Source organism: Lytechinus variegatus, chromosome 2, assembly GCF_018143015.1.
Source record: "Lytechinus variegatus isolate NC3 chromosome 2, Lvar_3.0, whole genome shotgun sequence".
Taxonomy (NCBI): Eukaryota; Metazoa; Echinodermata; class Echinoidea; order Temnopleuroida; family Toxopneustidae; genus Lytechinus; species Lytechinus variegatus.
Window position 1 is genome coordinate 84,515,241 of NC_054741.1, and position 20,410 is coordinate 84,535,650.

At 38.4% G+C, this 20,410-nt stretch overlaps 1 protein-coding gene across 2 annotated transcripts in view; it reads right to left on the reverse strand.

Moving 5' to 3' along the window:
* LOC121409331 (synergin gamma-like) overlaps positions 1–15,544 on the reverse strand; it is a 77,737-nt gene extending 62,193 nt beyond the window's left edge. The window contains exon 1 of one of the 2 annotated variants that reach the window (XM_041601266.1): positions 15,371–15,544. In XM_041601266.1, the coding sequence (XP_041457200.1) occupies positions 15,371–15,381 (11 nt within the window). In that variant the 5' untranslated portion in view covers positions 15,382–15,544. The remainder of the gene's footprint in view (positions 1–15,370) is intronic. The other variant, XM_041601267.1, reaches the window with a different exon arrangement.
* Positions 15,545–20,410: the final 4,866 nt, after the last annotated feature.

The following is a 20,410-nucleotide window of genomic DNA, read 5'->3' on the forward strand; positions in this document are numbered from 1 at the left end:
TCTGTGATCACATATGTAACATGGCAATGTGTGATCGTCTTTAACTAACAAACTTAATTTCAATTCATAAGTGTATGAATACTTGTCGTTAGTGAAACCTGACTTGAAGTTGTGACTGAGGTGGCTTGTGTTATGTATCAAATATATTAGAATGTAAGGATATCATTTTGTAATGAGAGCACTTCAGGAATATAGTGTAAAGGCATCACAGACCTAATTCATTTCCTATAGACTCGTGTGTTAAAGTGGCACTTACAAAAAATTCACCAAAAATGAGGAAATTTGCAGGTTGAATGTATACTATCAGTGGATGGGATATATGTCTGACATTCAATATCTGACCAGAAAAGGGGACCTTGACCGGTAGGTAGGTACCCTCCCTAGAATCAGTGTTAGATTGTCAGTCATTTTCATTCATTTGTGTCAATAAGCAGGTAACACAACACATGCTCTGGCGACGATTGCTCCGGTGACAAATGCTCCCCAAAATGCGACATTTGCTCCTCGACATTTGCTCAGCCGAAATTTGCTCCGCCGATATTTGCTCCGCCGACTGTTGCTCCGCAGACAGTTGCTCCGCCGACAGTTGCTCCGCCGACAGATGCTCCGCCGACAGTTGCTCCGCCGACAGATACTCCGCCGACAGATGCTCCGCCGACAGATACTCCGCCGACAGTTGCTCCACCGACAATTGCTCCACATTTAGCGACAAATGCTACCCGAACGACACATGCTCCGGCGACAATTGCTTCGCCAATATTTGCTCTGCCGAAATTTGCTCCGAATGTAATGACAAATGCTCCGCTGATAAGAGCTCCGCCAAAAATGCCATCCACCGAAAAATTATTGTTTTTCTTGTTTGTAAAACTAACAACGCTTCTTCTCCAAAGCTGTATGGTCATTATCATTCTACATGTATATATTGTTAACATTCCTAATTTGAATTGCCCAGCGGGAAGAAATAGTTCGGCTCAAATTAAATTTCCCATCAGCGCTTTAACCTCAATTACTTCTCCCCATCCCTCTATCCTCCTGTTTTAAATTTTTTTCTCTCTCTGCATTCCTAGTAACATCTGTTCCTATTTCTTTTACAACCTCTCCCTTCTTCTATCTCTTTCTTCTCGCTCTAAGGCTATTTTGATCTGTTTTCACTGTTTATTCTTCTAATTTTTTCCTATACCCCCTCTAATGGAATTGAAAACTAATAAAGTTTTACAATCTTGTTAGGTGTTTCCTGTCACTTTCACTCCATTTTCTTTTATTATTTTTTCCTTCAATATCGTGCAGTGTGAAAACAACTCTCCTCTTAAAGGAAATATCCACCACAAGAAAAAGTTGATTTAAATAAAAAGAGAAAATCAAACAAGCGTAACACTGAAAATTTAATCGAAATCGGATGTAAAATAAGAAAGTTATATTTTCGCTTAATTTCACAAAATAGTTATATGCACATCCTGCAATCGGTATGCAAATGAGAGAACTGATGACATCACTCACTCACTGTTTCTTTTGTATTTTATTATAATATACAATATTCAAATTTTCTCCTCATTTTCCTGTGAAAAAAAGTTTTATTTCACCCTGCATGAACATGTGGAATTATCATTGTTTAACATTTCTTTGAAGGGGTAGTCTTCATAGTCACTTCTTAGCTTTATTCTTATAAATCAACATAAATAGGCCTATATGATATCATAATCCTTATTTGAATAATACAATCGCGAGCACCAAAAATTTTAATTTTATGTGTTTAGTCCTTAAATTTGAACATTCTGGATGTTATTATAAAAAGATGTGTATGCAACTGGATGAAAACTACGAATGCGAAGCGCGAGCAGAAATTGTTAATACACGCTTTGAACTGATCAAAAAGGTACCTATTAAGGTTTGCCTGTAGTTAGCCATGAAGGAGTTACATATTTTAACAATCAAATAATGCGAGCGCGAAGCACGAGCTGAACATTTTTACCTTTCTACATACAGGATGAAAAACTTCAATCAATTTCTTTAATCGTGAACAGGATAGCTATATAACTAAACGATTGATGCGAGCGCGAAGCGCAAGCGACAAAATTCGAAATTTAGTCCTAGAAACGGGACACTCTATTCATGTTTTGTAAATCATTAATAGGATATATCTTTTATCATGAAAATCAATAAAAAAGGGTATACATCAGCTCTATATTTCAAGCAATTTGTAGGAAAATTGTGAGGTGGATATGGATCGTACTTAAAAAAAAACAGCTAATATTTTTCATTATTATTATTTAGGTTTTGACAAGAGACCGGGACATCATTAAGACAAGTCATCACATGATTTTCCTATTCCTCTTGCTAAGTGCGAGATGAAACAAAAGGGACAATTTAATTATAGAATTATTTATCTTATTTATCAAGCTAATATGCCTAAGTAGGGCACAAAATCATGGCCTGAAAACTGGACATTTCAAGAACTTTGGTAATTATGAATAAGATGCATGAGTAAATACATTTTTAACAATTGATGCAAGCGCAAATCGCGAGCCGAAACTTTTGATAGAGTGTCACGAAATGTGGATTTTAAGAAGTTTGTTGTATTATCAATATTGAGACATACATTACTTGCCAATCAAAATGCGAGCGTGCAGCGCTAGCTGATACGTTTTGATAGTCAGATCTGCAACCCGGGGGGCCACTTACATTGACGAGTGGATACCATGCACTACCAAAAAAAAAGGATGTCTCTTTCACAATAGGGCACATTACCTACTGTGATAAGGGTGTCAAAATCACTAAAATAATGAAAATAATGATTTCGTTAGGAAAGTTACGTGTTTAGGGTCGAATTTGCGGGGATGATAAAAACAAAATTAAAATAATATAAAGGATGTCCTATTTGCCCCAACGCTAGGTGTTTAGAGTCCGATTTCGCAACGTGTGGAAGGTGGGGTCGTATTAAACCAACCAAATCATTTGGTTTAATACGGCCCCACCTTCCCCACGTTGCGAAAATGGATGTGTAAAAGTAAAACCGACGACCGAGTCCCCGGGACATATCGCTGTACTTGTTTAGGGGCTCATTTCAGGGAATACTTGTCAAGAGTATGTTTTGTTTCCAATACTTGTTTAGGGTAGGGTTTCGAACGCCAATACTTGTTAAGGGGTGCATTTTTAGAATATGGGAAATACGTGTTTAGGGTGCTTTTCGAGACCCCATGGTCGCGCATCTACTCGTCAATGGAAGTGCCCCCCGGGATCTGCAAATGGATATCTTGATGACTACATGAAAATAATAAAGGTAACTGATAAGTTAACATTTGCGAGCGTGCAGCACGAGGAGAAAATATTAATGTCCAGATAGTAAAACTAACATTTTTAAAAATCACTTTAAAACAATCAATTTGTCAATCAAACAAAATAATGAAAGTTCGATTTCCATGGCGAAATATTTTTTGCATATTGACTTCCAAACTTGATATTTAAGCTCCATATTGAACAAGATATGTAAATCAACTAAACAGGCAATGCGAGCACGAAGTGCGAGCGAAATTTTTTTATAGTGAAATATGAAAGATTCTTTTTATTTTCCAAGCCTTTCACTTGTCTTCCTCTTCTTCTTTTCCCTTTTTTCTTTTTTCCCCATTTTTTCTTTTTTTTGCTCCGCCAATAGAGGCCCCCCCCCTAGCTGGATCCGCCGATGATATAAAGTGGCATAACATCTTGAATGGTAAAACAAAACAATACAAAAAGGTAACTATGTAACGTAAAAGGATGCAACAAATATTTTCGCCAGAGCAAGTGTCTTGTCTTCCTTTAGGCCTAGTAACTGTCGGTAGAGCAATCATGAGCAGAGCAATTGTTATTCGAGGAGCATTTGTCGCAGGTATTTTACATGTATATGCACGTCATCATGAATATTCATTAAGTGGGCTGTTGATATCATATCCCCACTTTCCTTTTTCTTTAGTATATTACAAGAAATCACAATTAATTCATTTTTTCATACACACTGTGTGTAAACAAGTTGCAGCAATAAATAAACAAGTGGAATGCCTCTGGTCGTCTCACCTGCATCACGCGATTCAACATAGCAGCAGTGCTGACTTTGAAAATTACTATTACTCGCACAAAATGTTCAGTGATACTTGGTTACTCTTATTTCCACATTTTATGAACTAGACCAATACACTTTACAGAGATAGGATTGTAATTCAACAAATACCCCCAATGTGGCCAAAGTTCATTGACCTCACATGACCTTTGACCTTGATCATATGACCTGATACTTGCACAGGATATTCACTGATACTTTATTACTCTTATGTCCAAGTTTCAAAAGTCAGATCAATAAACTTGCTAAATTATGATGGTAATTCAACAGATACCCCCATTATTGCCAAAGTTCATTGACCTTTTACCTAGCTCATGTGACCTAAAATGCGCACAGGATGTTCAGTGATACTTGATTACTCTTATGTCCAAGTTTTATGAACTAGACCAACATACTTTTAAAGTTATGATGGTAATTCAACAAATACCCCCAATGTGGCAAAAGTTCATTGACCTCACATGACCTCTGACCTTGATCATGTGACCTGATACTTGCACAGGATATTCACTGATACTTTATTACTCTTATGTCCAAGTTTCAAAAGTCAGATCAATAAACTTGCGAAGTTATGATGGTAATTCAACAGATACCCCCATTATTGCCAAAGTTCATTGACCTTTTACCTTGGTCATGTGACCTCAAATGCGCACAGGATGTTCAGTGATACTTGATTACTCTTTATGTCCAAGTTTTATGAACTAGACCAACATACTTTTAAAGTTTTGATTGTAATTCAACAGATACCCCCAAATCGGCCAAAGTTCATTGACCCTAAATGACCTTTGACCTTGGTCATGTGACGTGAAACTCATGCAGGATGTTTGGTGATACTTGATTAACCTTATGTCCAAGTTTAATGAACTAGGTCCATATATTTTCTAAGTTATGATGACATTTCAAAAAACTTAACCTCAGGTTAAGATTTTGATGTTGATTCCCCAAACATGGTCGAAGTTAATTGACCCTAAATGACCTTTGACCTTGGTCATGTGACATGAAACTCTAAAAGGATGTTCAATAATACTTGATTAACCTTATGGCCAAATTTCATGAACTAGGTCCATATACTTTCTAAGTTATGATGTCATTTCAAAAACTTAACCTCAGGTTAAGATTTGATGTTGACGCAGCGGCCGCCACCGTCGGAAAAGCGGCGCCTATAGTCTCACTCTGCTATGCAGGTGAGACAAAAATGCACTTAACCAGTTGCCAATCCATTACTTCTTGGTAGAAACATTTTGAATAAACCTAATTTCATATGACAACAAGTGGAATGCCTCTGGCCGTCTCACCTGCATCACGCAGTTCAATATAGCAGCAGTGCTGACTTTGAATACTACTCTAACTCGCACAAGATGTTCAGTGATACATGGTTACTCTTATGTCCACTTTTTATGAACTAGACCAATAAACTAACAGAGATATGATGGTTATTCAACAGATACACCCAATTCGGCCAAAGTTCATTGACCCTAAATGACCTTTGACCTTAATCATGAGACCTGAAACTTGCACAAAATTTTCAGTGATGCTTGATTACTATTATGTCTAAGTTTCATGAATCAGATCCATAAACTTTCAAAGTTATGATGGGAATTCAACAGATTTCCCCAATTCGGCCAAAGTTCATTGACCCTAAATGACCTTTGACCTTGGTCATGTGACGTGAAACTCATGTAGGATGTTTAGTGATACTTGATCAACCTTATGTCCAAGTTTCATGAACTAGGTCCATATATTTTCTAAGTTATGATGACATTTCAAAAACTTAATCTCAGGTTAAGATTTCGATGTTGATTCCTCCAACATGGTCTAAGTTCATTGACCCTAAATGACCTTTGACCTTGGTCATGTGACCTCAAACTGTAATGGGATGTTCAGTAATACTTGATTAACCTTATGGCCAAGTTTTATTAACTAGGTCCATACACTTTTTAAGTTATGACGTCATTTCAAAAACTTAACCTCAGGTTAAGATTTGATGTTGACGCCGCCGCCGCCGTCGCCGTCGGAAAAGCGGCGCCTATAGTCTCACTTTGCTTCGCAGGTGAGACAAAAAACGGGAAAAAGAAATCTTGTTTACCCCAGGACTCGAACCTGCGCCCCTGTGAAAGCAATTCAAATGCGTTATCCATTGAGCCACGATATTCCCCATAGAGAATACACGTAAGCAATTTTGAGAATTACAATTCCAATTTTGCAAGCGAAATACGGGCATGATCCCGGCATCTGATCAAAAAATGGAGGGCACATTTCGAAAGCTTAGAATCTCAGCTACAACATACTAAAAAGCTCAGGGAAAACGGACAAGAAACAATGGAAATATGGCTCACGAAATAGAGGAATGTAAAATCTAGTTTTGAGAAAAGGTCATGTCCCATAGAGATTACACGCAAAATACATGTGATATGAAAAAAGTAATTATAATCTGTTTTATCTTGCTAAATTTAAACTTTTATACCTTTTAATTATCATAAAGGATCATGTAAGAAGTGGCAAGAAGAAAAAAAATGAAAAAAAAATCATCTTGTTCACCCCAGGACTCGAACCCGCGCCCTTTAGAAAGCAGTCAAAGCCACGATATTCCCCATAGAGAATACATGTAAGCAATTTTGAGAATTACAAGTCCAATTTTGCAAGTGAAATACGGGCATGATCCCGGCATCTGATCAAAAAATGGAGGGCACATTTCGAAAGCTTAGAATCTCAGCTACAACATACTAAAAAGCTCAGGGAAAACGGACAAGAAACAATGGAAATATGGCTCACGAAATAGAGGAATGTAAAATCTAGTTTTGAGAAAAGGTCATGTCCCATAGAGATTACACGCAAAATACATGTGATATGAAAAAAGTAATTATAATCTGTTTTATCTTGCTAAATTTAAACTTTTATACCTTTTAATTATCATAAAGGATCATGTAAGAAGTGGCAAGAAGAAAAAAAAATGGAAAAAAAATCATCTTGTTACCCCAGGACTCGAACCCGCGCCCTTTAGAAAGCAGTCAAAGCCACGATATTCCCCATAGAGAATACACGTAAGCAATTTTGAGAATTACAAGTCCAATTTTGCAAGTGAAATACGGGCATGATCCCGGCATCTGATCAAAAAATGGAGGGCACAGTTGCGAAAGCTTAGAATCTCAGCTACAACATACTAAAAGCTTAAAGAAAACTGACACGAAAAAATGGAGATATGGCTCACGAAATAGAGGAATGTCGAAAATAGTTTTGAGAAAAAGTCATGTCCCATAGAGATTACACGCAAAATGAGGAAAAATGACATGCCTCTTTTCATCGCTGTTTTACGCAATGATGCGTTTCTCAAAACGAATATTCATGTTTACTAAGGAGAAAGAGTACATTCTAAACTACAGCATATCGAAATCTGGGCGAAAAAACAATCCATATTTGAGAAGTTACAACCAAATTCGCATAAATTTGATGACGTCATTTTTGAAAAAATGAAATTTTTAGTTTAGGCGCCATTTTGATGACGTCATGATCTAATTGAGGGACAATGGTGACATGAAATCAAATCTACAACTAATACTCTATTTATACCAAAATTGCGGCTCATTGTAGCAGATCAATGCTGCCGGAGCGGCGTAACTGAAAATATGCAGTTTTGGAGCGGATTTCTTTGTTCTTTTTTCTTGATAAGAAGAAAATGCTGCTTTGGAGTGGCTTTCTTTGTTCTTTGTCTCAATAAGAAAAAAATGCTATGCCTTGCAACTAAAATTTGAGTGAAAAAATGGGGTCCTTTCCACGTGCGTCGAGTAACATTGGGGAAGAACAATAGGAAACATGATGGCGGCGTAAACCTTGGGCAAGTCTCTTCCGTCTTTTCATAATACTTTTTTGATGAATTCTTGTTTAAAAATAAAAATTGATAGCGAAGAAATGTCGAAAATGATGTTGTATCCCATGTACATGATTTAGGGCTAGATCTTTAGATAGGCACTTAAGGTGAAAATTAGGAAAGGCTGTTCCAGCATATTTGATAGGCTCACAATGAGGCTCAGTATCTACGATTCACAAAACTGTTTGAAATTTAAAATCCCGATATCCAGAAGTCGAGTCATTGTCATTTTGTGATGAAAAAACATGGCTTTTTGTGGACAAAAAAGAGTTGCGAAATCTTATTCTCTGTTTTGGGAATGGCACATTTATAACACATAGCTTATGGGGAATTGTACAATCTTTTAATTTAAATCTTATAGTACTCAAATTGATTTGACATATTGGTTTTCTTTGGTTCAATGGCAACTACCCCTGGATGATTATTACTGACCATCTAATGAATATATTGAAAGACTGATATCACCAACAGAAAAAGCGACTCAAAATCACTCGTTGTGGAAATTTTCTTGAAGGTAAGGCCTAAATTTGTGAAAATATTGGCAAAACATCGGCAATTTTATAGATAGATAGATGGTTTTATTAAAAAAAAAAATTCATGGTAGCCCAAAGGCTAAATTTACATTGTTTTACATTGTAAAGATCTTGTTACATGTAAGATTAGATATACAAAGACCATTTTGAACAACATGAAGATTTCAAAGTAAACTATCAATATATAAAAATCATAAAAATACAAACATAAGCCTCCAAACCAATTAGATTAAAATAATAAAAGATAACTCATAAATATATATTGCAAATTAAAATCAGAATTAAAATTGAGGACAGGTCTGGAAATGCGTAACACCAGAGCAACGGACGCGACTACGAGACATACCCCTACACCTCCGAAGCGCTACAGCCCAGAAATGCTCGGTCCCAAACAGCCACTTCCGAGCTGGACAGGCGCACAAAAACCACCAGTCGCACACACGACGAGAAAGGCGCCGAGAGAAATGTATCCCCCGGGAGCAATGGGCATGGCACAAGCTTGTCACACCCATCACTCCCAGGGAAACACACTCCTCCCAGCCACCCAACCCGATCGGATATGCGACCAAAAGTCTAATGCGCCCGTCCAACCAAGCAACAGCTGTCCGGAACCACACACCCCAAACTTCAGCACTCCGAAACCATAGGGGCCAGTCCCGATGTCGCGTCCGCCGCTCCGGTACCGCCCACACGACACCTATCCCTGCAAAGTCATGGCATAATGTCAATTGACATACATGTATGAATGAGATGTGAACTATACATACACACTGGTATTCCCTGACAGTGTAAAATGTTATTGCACAATATAAATCAAACTGCTGCCCTAAAGAATTTGCAAGGGCAGTGTACCTCTCACACTCCATTCCAAAGTGAAGGAATTCTTGGTCATATGAACAAAGGAATCACTTAAAGTTGGACAGGTTAAGAGTTTTTAAATGATATTCATTCAAGATATTAATAAAATATGGAATTGTACTCTTCTGAAACCTATCAGTTTTACAATGTAATTGTGAATATTTTTTTACATGTCTTAGGTTAAAATCAATATTCCTAGCAACAGGTAACCAAGATGAGTACCTAGGATGTTTCTCTAAATTCAAAGCAAAGTCTAAACATAACTTTATCCTCCAAAGTTGATAAATTGCACATTTCTAGTGATTCCTCATAAGCAATGTACCTGGAACCAAGTATGATTTTGATTGCACGTTTTTGTATTTTTTCTATGTTATCAGTTTGATTTTTGCGTCTGCTCTGAGAAGATCTGAGCTTCTTGACAAGCTTCAAGAAATCGCCAGTTTGCAAGCAGAGGTCTCCAAATAAGTAAAATGTGATACCAACCAAATTTATGGTATTTTAACCTCAATCTGATACAATTATCTTACCTTTGTCCACTTGATTTATTTTCTAAAGCTTTGCAAAACGATCATGTGCAAATTAAGGTCACACTTCTTCATGACACTTTTTCAGCCGAGCGCATACTAGTCGATCGTCATGGAATTTTGAGATCTCAACACCGGCCAAACCCTTGCCTTGGCCTACTTTGTATGTACCGTAATTCCGTCAGGCTAAATAGACTTTGGAACCCTGCCTTCCGTTTGGTATTGATGATTTTTATCAATTCTGTGTGAACTGTGAGAAATTTTAGAATGAAAATCAACTTCATGATAATTTTTAAAATGTGCGCAAATTATGGTCATCCCATCATAAGTGAAACTCCGTGTTGTATATTTCCGATGTTTACCGAAGCAACCGCGGGAATTTTTGACCAATCAGAATCAGCGGAATAAAGGAAGAAACTGACTCTGTCTTTTCAAGCCATGCTCATGCAACTCCAGCGCTCGGCCAAAGCGCCGAGCGGAGCAAACTGTGTGTGTTAGACATGCGCTCGCCATTCACTGCAATGCAAAAATCTACGTCCAGCACTGTTTCCGCGCGATCGCCCGCCTACTTTTAATATTTAGAAGTAGAAATCTCAGTGACGAAAGTTTCAGGTTTTTTGGCAGTACACGCAGATGAATGATGGGAAGGAATACCTGGCTTCGATGAGAGTAAGCATGTGATTATGTCAGTAAATGATTTTTAATCTCTAGAAGCCTGCTGGCTAGGCATGGCCTTGAATTTAAAGCGTACCGGTACATCATTTCAATTTTCATCCATAAAACTTTTATTAAAGTTTCTCATGTCATGTCATGTCATGATATAGACCAAAAGCTTCAGTCTCTGTATTTTGGTTGTTCAGCTGAACTCCGTTGGCTTCACTCACCAAATACAGAGACCGAAGTTCTAGCGCGATCTGTACAGAGGACATATGTTTATGTACTTAAGATCCGATAAAACGGGGAAGTGAATTTGCGCGACAGCCGAGGTGAGTCACTGTTTTTGTTCCTTTTTAACTTCATTTTTCTCCGTTTTTTGGCAATTAGTGCCAAGAGGGAATATAAATTTGCATTTTGGTCGCGTTAATTTTCAAAATTTTTATTGATTAAAGACAAAAATTGAAGAGCCCCGACGGGGGGATTTTGCATTGCAAGTCCCCTAATGGTGGCTGCACGATAGCGAGCCGTCTGTGTACAAGGAGAAATAAAAAAAATGTTAAAAAACTCCTCGAAACAGACGGCTACCAGCTGTCTAGTCATGATATTACAGTTTCTATATTGAACTAGGGCCTAGCCATGCTAGCCCTGGGCCTAAGTACTGGTATAAGTAGGTATGTTGCAAAAGCGCCCTCTAGGTGCATTCTGAATGAGGCCTTGAGTGTGCTGGCTAGAATTGCAGGGCGACTGTGGGGGCATTGCTTTGTATTGTTTTTGCATGTGCAAGGAAAGGTCATGGCATCATTGTTTTTACGTAGTTGAATGTTTATGGCAGCTGTATAGACTTGAAAAAAATTCTCACTTGGTGATCTTGCGACTCTGTGTGCTACTGGAACTTTGGCCTCGCTTTCAACCTCTTGCTATTCACATTTACAGGTATCATCCCACTCTAAAATTTATTCTTCCCGATAGAGCAACATTTAAACTAATTGTGGTTAAATTTGAATGAAATCTACTGACGCTAAAGATGTTTTTTATGTCCCTGTTTCGGCGGCGTCTGTTATTTTTGGGAGTGTTTTGGGGCACTTCCATATGCAAATGCATGCGCATTGCTGTTTTCTATTAGGCCTAGTGCACCTTGGTCCCAGTTAAGATCACAACTTTTGGCTTAAAAAACAAAGGAATACATAAGAATTGAATAGGCGATTTATATGACCTTAATCCTATCCAGGCCGGGGGGGGGCCTCCGAGGCCCCCCCCTCAACGAATCGCGTGATATTTTCGTCGTGCGAAATTTTTTGACCGCGCCGCTCGCTGCCTTTTTACTTTCAAGTCTTGTGCAACTTTTGAGACCAATTTTGCGTCACCAGGGTACGTGGTTCCAAAATTACGCAACATTATGTAAGTGCATGTCAGACCGAAAATTGCTCAAAAACGTGATTTCATGTACAAAGTCAATGCAAATTGTGTTTTCAACCAAAATTCATAAATGTATGATTATTTTTAGTTTTTATAGTCTAAATGTATTCATTTTATGCTTTTATGATCACAGAAGAGTCCCCAACAAATTTCATTGAAAAACAATGAAAAACAAAAGGTCAAAAAAACAAAGAAATACATAAGAAATTGCAAAAAAGAATATAATACATAAGAAAATGATTTGATATCACAATTTTTTTCATGTACACTTGCTAAGGACACCACAAAGAGTTTCTATACTAAAAATTAGTACATTTGGAGCTTTATTTAGGGAGTTAAAGGGAAAAGTATGATTTCTCATACTAATTACGCATAAATTAGCATAATCACTTAATAGCGATTCGCATGAAATAAATTACTATACAATCTTGTAGATTATGCTCCAGGCAACCCGCGTGCCAATTTTCGGCGCGATTGCGCGGTCGACGGCTGAGATCTTATGGGGGGCCTGAGAGGCCCCCCCCCCTCCGGCCATAGGAACTCCCAAAATATCCCGGCCTAGATAGGATTAAAACTGCAATAACTTTCTTATTTCTGGGGCTATTGAAATAAATGAGGTGTTAAATTAAAGGTCTTGATGAGCTCTAAATGATGCCATGAAGAAAACATCTTATTTCTGAGATTTATTTTATTTGCAACATTGAACATACCTTAACCTATAAGGGTTTTTTCCTCCTCCTTTTTTGGCTTCATACTTGTTTTATACTTGGGTGCACAGACAGATACCAATTCTGAAAGTGGCATTTCACCGAACTCCCTTTGGCCATATACCGATCGATTTAACAAACTTCGGTCCTGACTGTATTTAGCCTAATAGTGGAACCAACGGAGTTCAGCAGAACAACCGATTAACATTAACACTAACCATGCTAACAGAAGCTTTTGAGGCCCAAAATATTCGGTTATTCAGAGCTACCAAGTCTCACGCATTATGCGTGAGACTCAAGTATTTTGGACTCTTGTTCATCCCTAGACCAAAAGCTTCAGTCTCTGTATTTTGGTTGTTCTGCTGAACTACGTTGGCTCCACTCACCATACATAGACTGAAGAGGTTGGGGGTCCGTGGCTACAGACAACGTATAGTGAACTAGCGTTTTATAGATCGCGATTTAAAACTGTTTTTTAAAACTGAGCGAAATTTACAGTTTAATTATCAGGGAAATATAAATAACTTAAGTAATTGCATACCTTGGACCGGAGTTATTGAAAAAAAATCCACTGGATGATTAAGAAATCTGTCATCTAAGACATTTTCTCTTGACCTGACGGTTTTTCCTGCAATTTGCCATCTTGAATGACGTCATTATCGTTAATGTTTCGATATATCGCGATTATAACTATTATCGTTTGTCTTCGTGAGTGTATCGTATTATTGTAGGTGTGCCTTGTAGGTGTGCTGGTGGGATGCAATATCGATATCACATTCGTATATTGTTGACGCCCTCTCCGTTCGTTTGTAAATATTTCATAGTTTGGCTGCCTTAATTTGGATCGATGAGCTGTGCTTTTCCCAACTAAACATCGGTAAAGTATAATTTTCATGCATTTTCATCTATATCATTTAAAGTATTTTAAAATTGAATAATTAAATATTTTTAATTTGTAGTTTACAAATCCTTAGATTGTAACCTCGATGTGTTATATAACCCCAAACATTGGACTCTGGTCGGACAAAAGTGCTGGTGTTATAACAAATGGGAGCCCACACAGTAGAGGCGCTGGTCAGAAAATTGGGATCGTCCCAGTTTACAGGGACTGTCTCAGCCTGGGGGGGGGGGGGGGGCGGCACTCGACCAAAAAAGTGGTGGGGGTGTGCCGCTGGCGAGACAAAAAACGGGGGCCTTGGAGCGGGCTTATTGTAAAAAGGAGGGTCTTCGGAACGGGCTTCGGAATGACAAATGTTTGTGAAAACGGGGGTCCTTGGAACGGATCGCCAGCGTGTGAGCGCGTATGCATCCCTACGTAATGGTCATGCGTGCATGATGCAGCTAGCGCGGCCTCCGCCGGGGAGCTCTCCGGCCGCTTTTCACCAAAATAGCTCATTCAACGCGATCGGAGCGGGGTAACGAAAAATATGCGAAGCTTTGGAGCGGATTTCTCTCTTCTTTTTTCTCGATAAGTAAATGCTATGCCTTGGAGCGGCTTTCTTTGTTCCTTTTCTCAACAAGGCAAAAATGCTATGCCTCGGAACGGAAATTTGAGTGTAAAAATGGGGGTCCCCTCCGCGGCACATACCCACTATGCATTATATACTGAGTGCCCCCCCCCCGGGTGTCTCAGTTTATAAGGATTTCTTCACACAAGAAATCTAGGAAAGTTCATTCACCTGTCAAGTGCCGACACCAATCAAGTGTGCTAGTCAATATAAACATATCAGGTTTCATAACAAGATTATCAGTAGAGGCGCACGGCCAATATTGGAGACTGTCTCCAATGTGGGAAATTATCTCCAATATCAGAGACTTTTGTAAAGAATTTGGGTATCCAATTTCAGAGACAGTCTCCAGTTTTGGAGACTAATTTCCTTTGTTTACATTTGCGGCAAAAGGATTACCTTGGCGGCAAATAAAAATGTGATAAGCAGATTCCTCATGACAAATTACCCCTTTTCACCGTCTACTTTAAAAATTCACCGTCTACTTTTGTTTTGATAAGGATTTTTGTTGTCAATCACACACAAAACAAATGGGCTTCTGACCTCAGTGAGACAAAATTTTGGGTGGAAAAAAATCATGCTTTTGTTGGTGTTGTTTCTTTTGTCCTTTTGCAAAGCAAGTCTCCAATGTGGGAGATTGTCTCCCCTATTGGAGAGAGTCTCCCATATTGGCCGTGCGCCTCTACTGATTATTGGAAGACGGTAATTAAGTCAGTGAACTGGGGGGAATTGAGGTCACTGAATCTATTTTTAACACTCAATTTCCGTAATTGCTGTCTTTGTCCCATAGGGGGAAGTGAAAAAAAACGTCCCCATAAACAAGGACAGTCTCAATTTATCAAGACATGATTTGTCTTGGTTTATGAGGATATCTTTGTTTTCTGGGACAATCCAATTTTTGGACCAGCGCCTCTACTGCCACACGGACACTTTACCGTCGGTGAATGGGGATTACAGTAAAATGTCAGAAATTGCTGAATAAATCCCCAGAAACGACGGTTATTCCTGTCTAGTTCATCCCTAAAATCTCTGTCTCACGCAATTATCACAGACTATCTCCATATACATTGTACACAATGTCTGTGATCTCACTCAGATTCACAGAAAATCTCACGCATAGCTGGTCTTTGAACTTGGACCTGCCTCTGGTTATTCCTGACTTTCTACTACTAGCCCTAATTAATGCCCTAAATGACCTTTAGAAATTATAGTTACCTGTATGACATAGCGTAATATCAGTTCCCTGTTATCTTTGTTGAAATTTTCAGTAATCGCTTCGAAAATCAGATATATTATATTCTTGGCTGAGCCGAGCACTGCTGGTGCATGGTGACGGGTGTCGACGATCGACAACATTTATGTCTATGGCAGCCGCCCGCGCGAGCGCGGCGGCTGGCTCAGCTCAGGACTCAGTATACAGTCGGAGTCAGTGGGTATACCGAGTCAGTGACCCCACCCCCTTCATTTTCTACCACGAGAGGGCGAACGGCCACGTCTGAAGTGTCACGCTCGTAAAACATTCCCCATAGACTCGTGTTAAAATGGTGCTTTTGAAAAATTCATAAAAAATAAATGTGATATTAGAGGGTGGAATGTTTACTACCATTGGATAGGATATACATCTGACATTCCATATCTGACCAGGAAAGGGTATCGTAGCCAGCTCATTTTAAAAATAAAACGCCATTTAAACCCAGGACCAAAATCCAATTGAAACCAGTTGGATTTCCAACTGGTTTCAACTGGTTTCAATTGGTTTTAACTGGAATTTAACAATTTCCAGTTGAAACCAATTGAAACCAGTTGGGCAACTGAAAATCCTAACTGGAACCAGTTGGGCAACTGGAAATGATTTCTAACTGGAACCAGTTGGGTAACTGGAAATCCTAACTGGAACCAGTTGGGCAACTGGAAATCCTAACTGGAACCAGTTGGGTAACTGGAAATCCTAACTGGAACCAGTTGGGTAACTGGAAATGACTTCCAACTGGAAATGATTTCTAACTGGAACCAGTAGGGTAACTGGAAATCCTAACTGGAACCAGTTGGCAACTGGAAATCCTAACTGGAACCAGTTGGGTAACTGGAAATGACTTCCAACTGGAAATGATTTCTAACTTGAACCAGTTGGGTAACTGGAAATCCTAAATGGAACCAATTGGGTAACTGCAGATTAGGCTTCTAACTGGAAAGATGGGTAACTGAATTCTGATTGGAACCAGTTGGGAAACTGGAAATAAAACTGGAACCAGTTGGGTAACTGGAAATCCTAACTGGATCCAGTTGGGTAACTGGAAATGATTTCCAATTGGTTTCCAATTGGAAATTTTCCAGTTACCCAACTGGATCCAATTGAAACCAGTTAATTTGCATATTTTCTGCCAGTGTGCACAGATTAATGTTTTATGAGATTCATCATAATTTACAATGTATCTATTTATTTTTTTTCGATTTGAAGTTCCACACTTTTTTCAGATAAGTGTTTCCAATACTTAGCAGTGAAAACCATGTTCATAAATGTTATAGATTATAATTAAAACAGATGCAAAGATAATTAGTACACCACTAACTGTTACCAAATTACATCAAATAAAATACATATATTGAACTCCAATATGAATATATACATATACATATGAAAGTCTGTATTTTATCAATGCCCTTTACATTGGTATTAATAGACAAATAACACTGCTTCTGTGTTGGCATGAGCAATCGTTAGTGCAAATGCTAATTAATTTGTAACTAATTAAGTTCATTCCAACTGGAAGTTCCAATTGGATCCAGTTGGAAACCAATTGGTTTCAACTGGTTCCAGTTGAAAACCAGTTGCCGCCAACTGGTTTCAACTGGAACCAATTGAAACCAGTTGCCTCCAATTGGATTCAACTGGTTTTAATAGGGAAATTGGAACAACTGAAACCAATAGCCAACTGGTTCCAGTTGCCCAATTGGTTTTAACTTAAACCAGTTGGCAACTGGTTTTCAATTGGAACCAGTTGTTCCAATTTCCCTATTGAAACCAGTTGGCCAACTGGTTTCAATTGGTTTTGCTCTAATTGGTTTCAACTGGATTTTGGTCCTGGATATGAATGGAGCGTATTTATCAACTGAAAACAGTAAAATAGCCCTGATTATCCACCAGTCAAAAAATAGTTCCAAGTCATTTATCTTCCCACTTTGGGCGAAGGTAGTTCAGTAGTTACCATTTTTAGAATCAGTGTTAGACTTTGAATCATATTCATACATTTTTGTCAATCAACAATATAATTCGAATGGGTTGGGTCGAACGAATATCTTAAGCCCTCCTGATGTAAATAGGCTCGTGGCACCCTGAACCAGGGGGTGAAACTCCGCTTCTACATCCGGTCAGACATGGGTTTCTAAACTAAAGTTTTAAAATCAGGGGCCGCAGAAGCGGGGGGGGGGGGGGCTTCAGCTCCCCACTTGTTTCAAAAACTGATTGCAAACACGTAAAAATGACCATATGATTGTGATTTTTTTCCATGTTCAGCCCCCGGCCCCCCACTTTGAAAACTGTTCCGCGGTCCCTAAATGGCAAGACTTTGAGACGCGAAGAGATTATTTCATTAATGTACTTATGCATGTATCGTTGCATACATGGCTCTGCACCACTGAGACTTTGTGATGAAATATATAAGTGTTTTATGGCAGACATGGTTTCAATTTTCGCAATTCTTTAAATGTAGTCCCGCCCAAACCAAATTCCGAACTTTTCAAGCAATCCTTTTGATACTTTGATGCAAAATCATGGAATTCACTCCGAGCCCAAATAAATTACGAAATCACTAAACCCTCATATCGTTCAAGATAAATTATAAAACAAAAAAAATGTTTTTGAATAGGCTTGATATTACTCTTTAATCACATGATTTTTTTCACAATGACTAGAATAATTATGTTTAATTTGTATCATTTTTTATATGTCAGTTACATTCTAAAATGCTTTGAATTTGTTTTAATGTTCTCCTTCTTAATATTCTTCTTCTCATTATTCTGCCATTGTTTCATTTGTTTTTGACTCCCATCCCCCCTATTTTCGCTCCATCCCTGTAGTCTAAGACTAAATCCTCCGTCGTTCCTATTTCTCATATTCCCGACCTTTCGTTTGAGGACGCGTACGCTTATTTAGAACGGTAGTTCATTTTGGGAGAGACTTTTGGGCCCGACGTCATGGTCGTAAAACTCCATCCTGTAATGCAAATTGTGTGACAGGAGATTTTTTTCGTTTCGCATCTGGAACGGAAACATTCAATTTGCGTTTCGTGCGCAAAATTCTGGTTGCTACTATGGTAACAGCGATATATCTGATTTAGGACGACTTTCCAAATCCAAATTTGGTTCCTCCCAGAGCTCGAGAGGCCGCCCGGGGGACCCACTTCCATTGAATGGTGGATACCAGGCGCGACCACACGTAAAAGGGGAAAGAGTGGGTATACGTATAGGCCTATGTAGCGTACTTATGAGGGTGTGAGAAACAATGATTAAAATACTGAAAAGGGATATATTTCCACTACTTGTAGGGTGTCACAACCCAAATACTTGTTGAGAGATGCATTTTCATAATCTGGAAAGACCTTCCCTTGTTTAGGGTGCTTTTCGAAACCCCATGGTCGCGCCTGGTATCCACTCATCAATGGAAGTGTACCCCCCGGCAAACCCCCATTTCTGCGGAAAAGTAAAACATACTGCCCATTACATTGTGTGGTAGAGGCATATCGTCTATGTAGAAGGTGCTGGCAAAAGAAAAAAAACTCCGCGAATTTAGACGGTTTATGGCCTGTTGCATGCTGTGTACATGTCAGCGCATGGGATTCTGCTTGAGAGGTGATCGGACCTATAGAATCAATTTCCAGTGATCCACAAATAATGCACATTAAATGCAATATCGATTCGATGGACTGTAATGATCTATATCTAAGCCTCAATTCGGTAAGTTTTTCCTTACTCAATATGTACTCGATTTGTTTGAAAAACCACTTTCTTATCCATGTCATAATCTACATTTCGCATGTCTCCAGCCAGCTGGAGTCATAGCCATGATACAGGTACAGTCCCGCCGCGAGCTTAGGCAGGCAAATGGCATGGCATGGCATGCTGGTATCGTATGAAAGAGCTTTGCACACGAAAAGCAAGATCTATAGGGCCTGTAACACAAAGCTTGGCAATGATTGTAAAACAGTTTTCTACGTTTGATTGTATTGACTGTAGTGTGTAATCAATCTAGAAATTAGAGTCTATGATTAATCGTTAACTTTTGAGTTACCCGACTCTAATCTCGCGTTGTAGAGATTTGCGAAAGGTGCCTATTATGTTTCTATTTCTCATGCAGACATTCAAACAATTGTTTGTACTTCCAAACTCAACTTGTCACATTTTGATTTAAACCTTTTTTTGTCGTACTCTTGATTTTTGCTACACTTTGTTTTTATGTTATATTCTCTTTGTTGCTGATATATCAATCTCATGAATATTGAATTTATTTTACTGTTTATATTTTGTCCTTCAATACCATGATGTAAAACAACCATTTTGCTGATACATATTTTTATCCTGAATAAATATTCTGAAATAATAATAAATAATATTAATATCTTCTCGTCCTGACAAAGTCGACTTGACGAGATTTAGGATCTTGTCTTTTCGACTTCTCATCCTAAATAAATTGACCTGACAAGGTAGAGGATCTCGTCTTCATGTCTTCTTTCCTCGTTGACTCTTTGTCTCGTCTCATCTCGTCTATACTGGGGATATGAATTTTAGCCAAAAAAGTAAAAAAGAGTGTGAAATAGATAAGTGCTTTATAAACATACACGTCTTTAAATATAATAAAGACATGATAACAACATTATTAGTCCAGGTATGGATCTTCATTCTTGTCATAGTCTTTTATATGATGGATGCATAAATCATGTGGATACAAAATTATCGCACTAAGTTCGGACTGGGGTAAGTTGAGCCAAATAGCATGGGGCAAGTTGAGCCATGGTAATTCCTATGGTAATGTATCTTAAAAAACAAACAAACCATAAAAATCGATTGAAATGCTGGCTGAAATGAGCAAATTTACATGACTGCTCTTTTCCTTTTAAAGGATGTTAGTATTTAAAGAGAATTGGCAAGTGAAAAGACTTTAAACAAAAAATTGACATGCTGGTTCTCCCCTCATACATTTTGTACATAGTTTTTGTGGCTCAATTTACCCCAGAAGGTGGCTCAAACTTACCCCATATA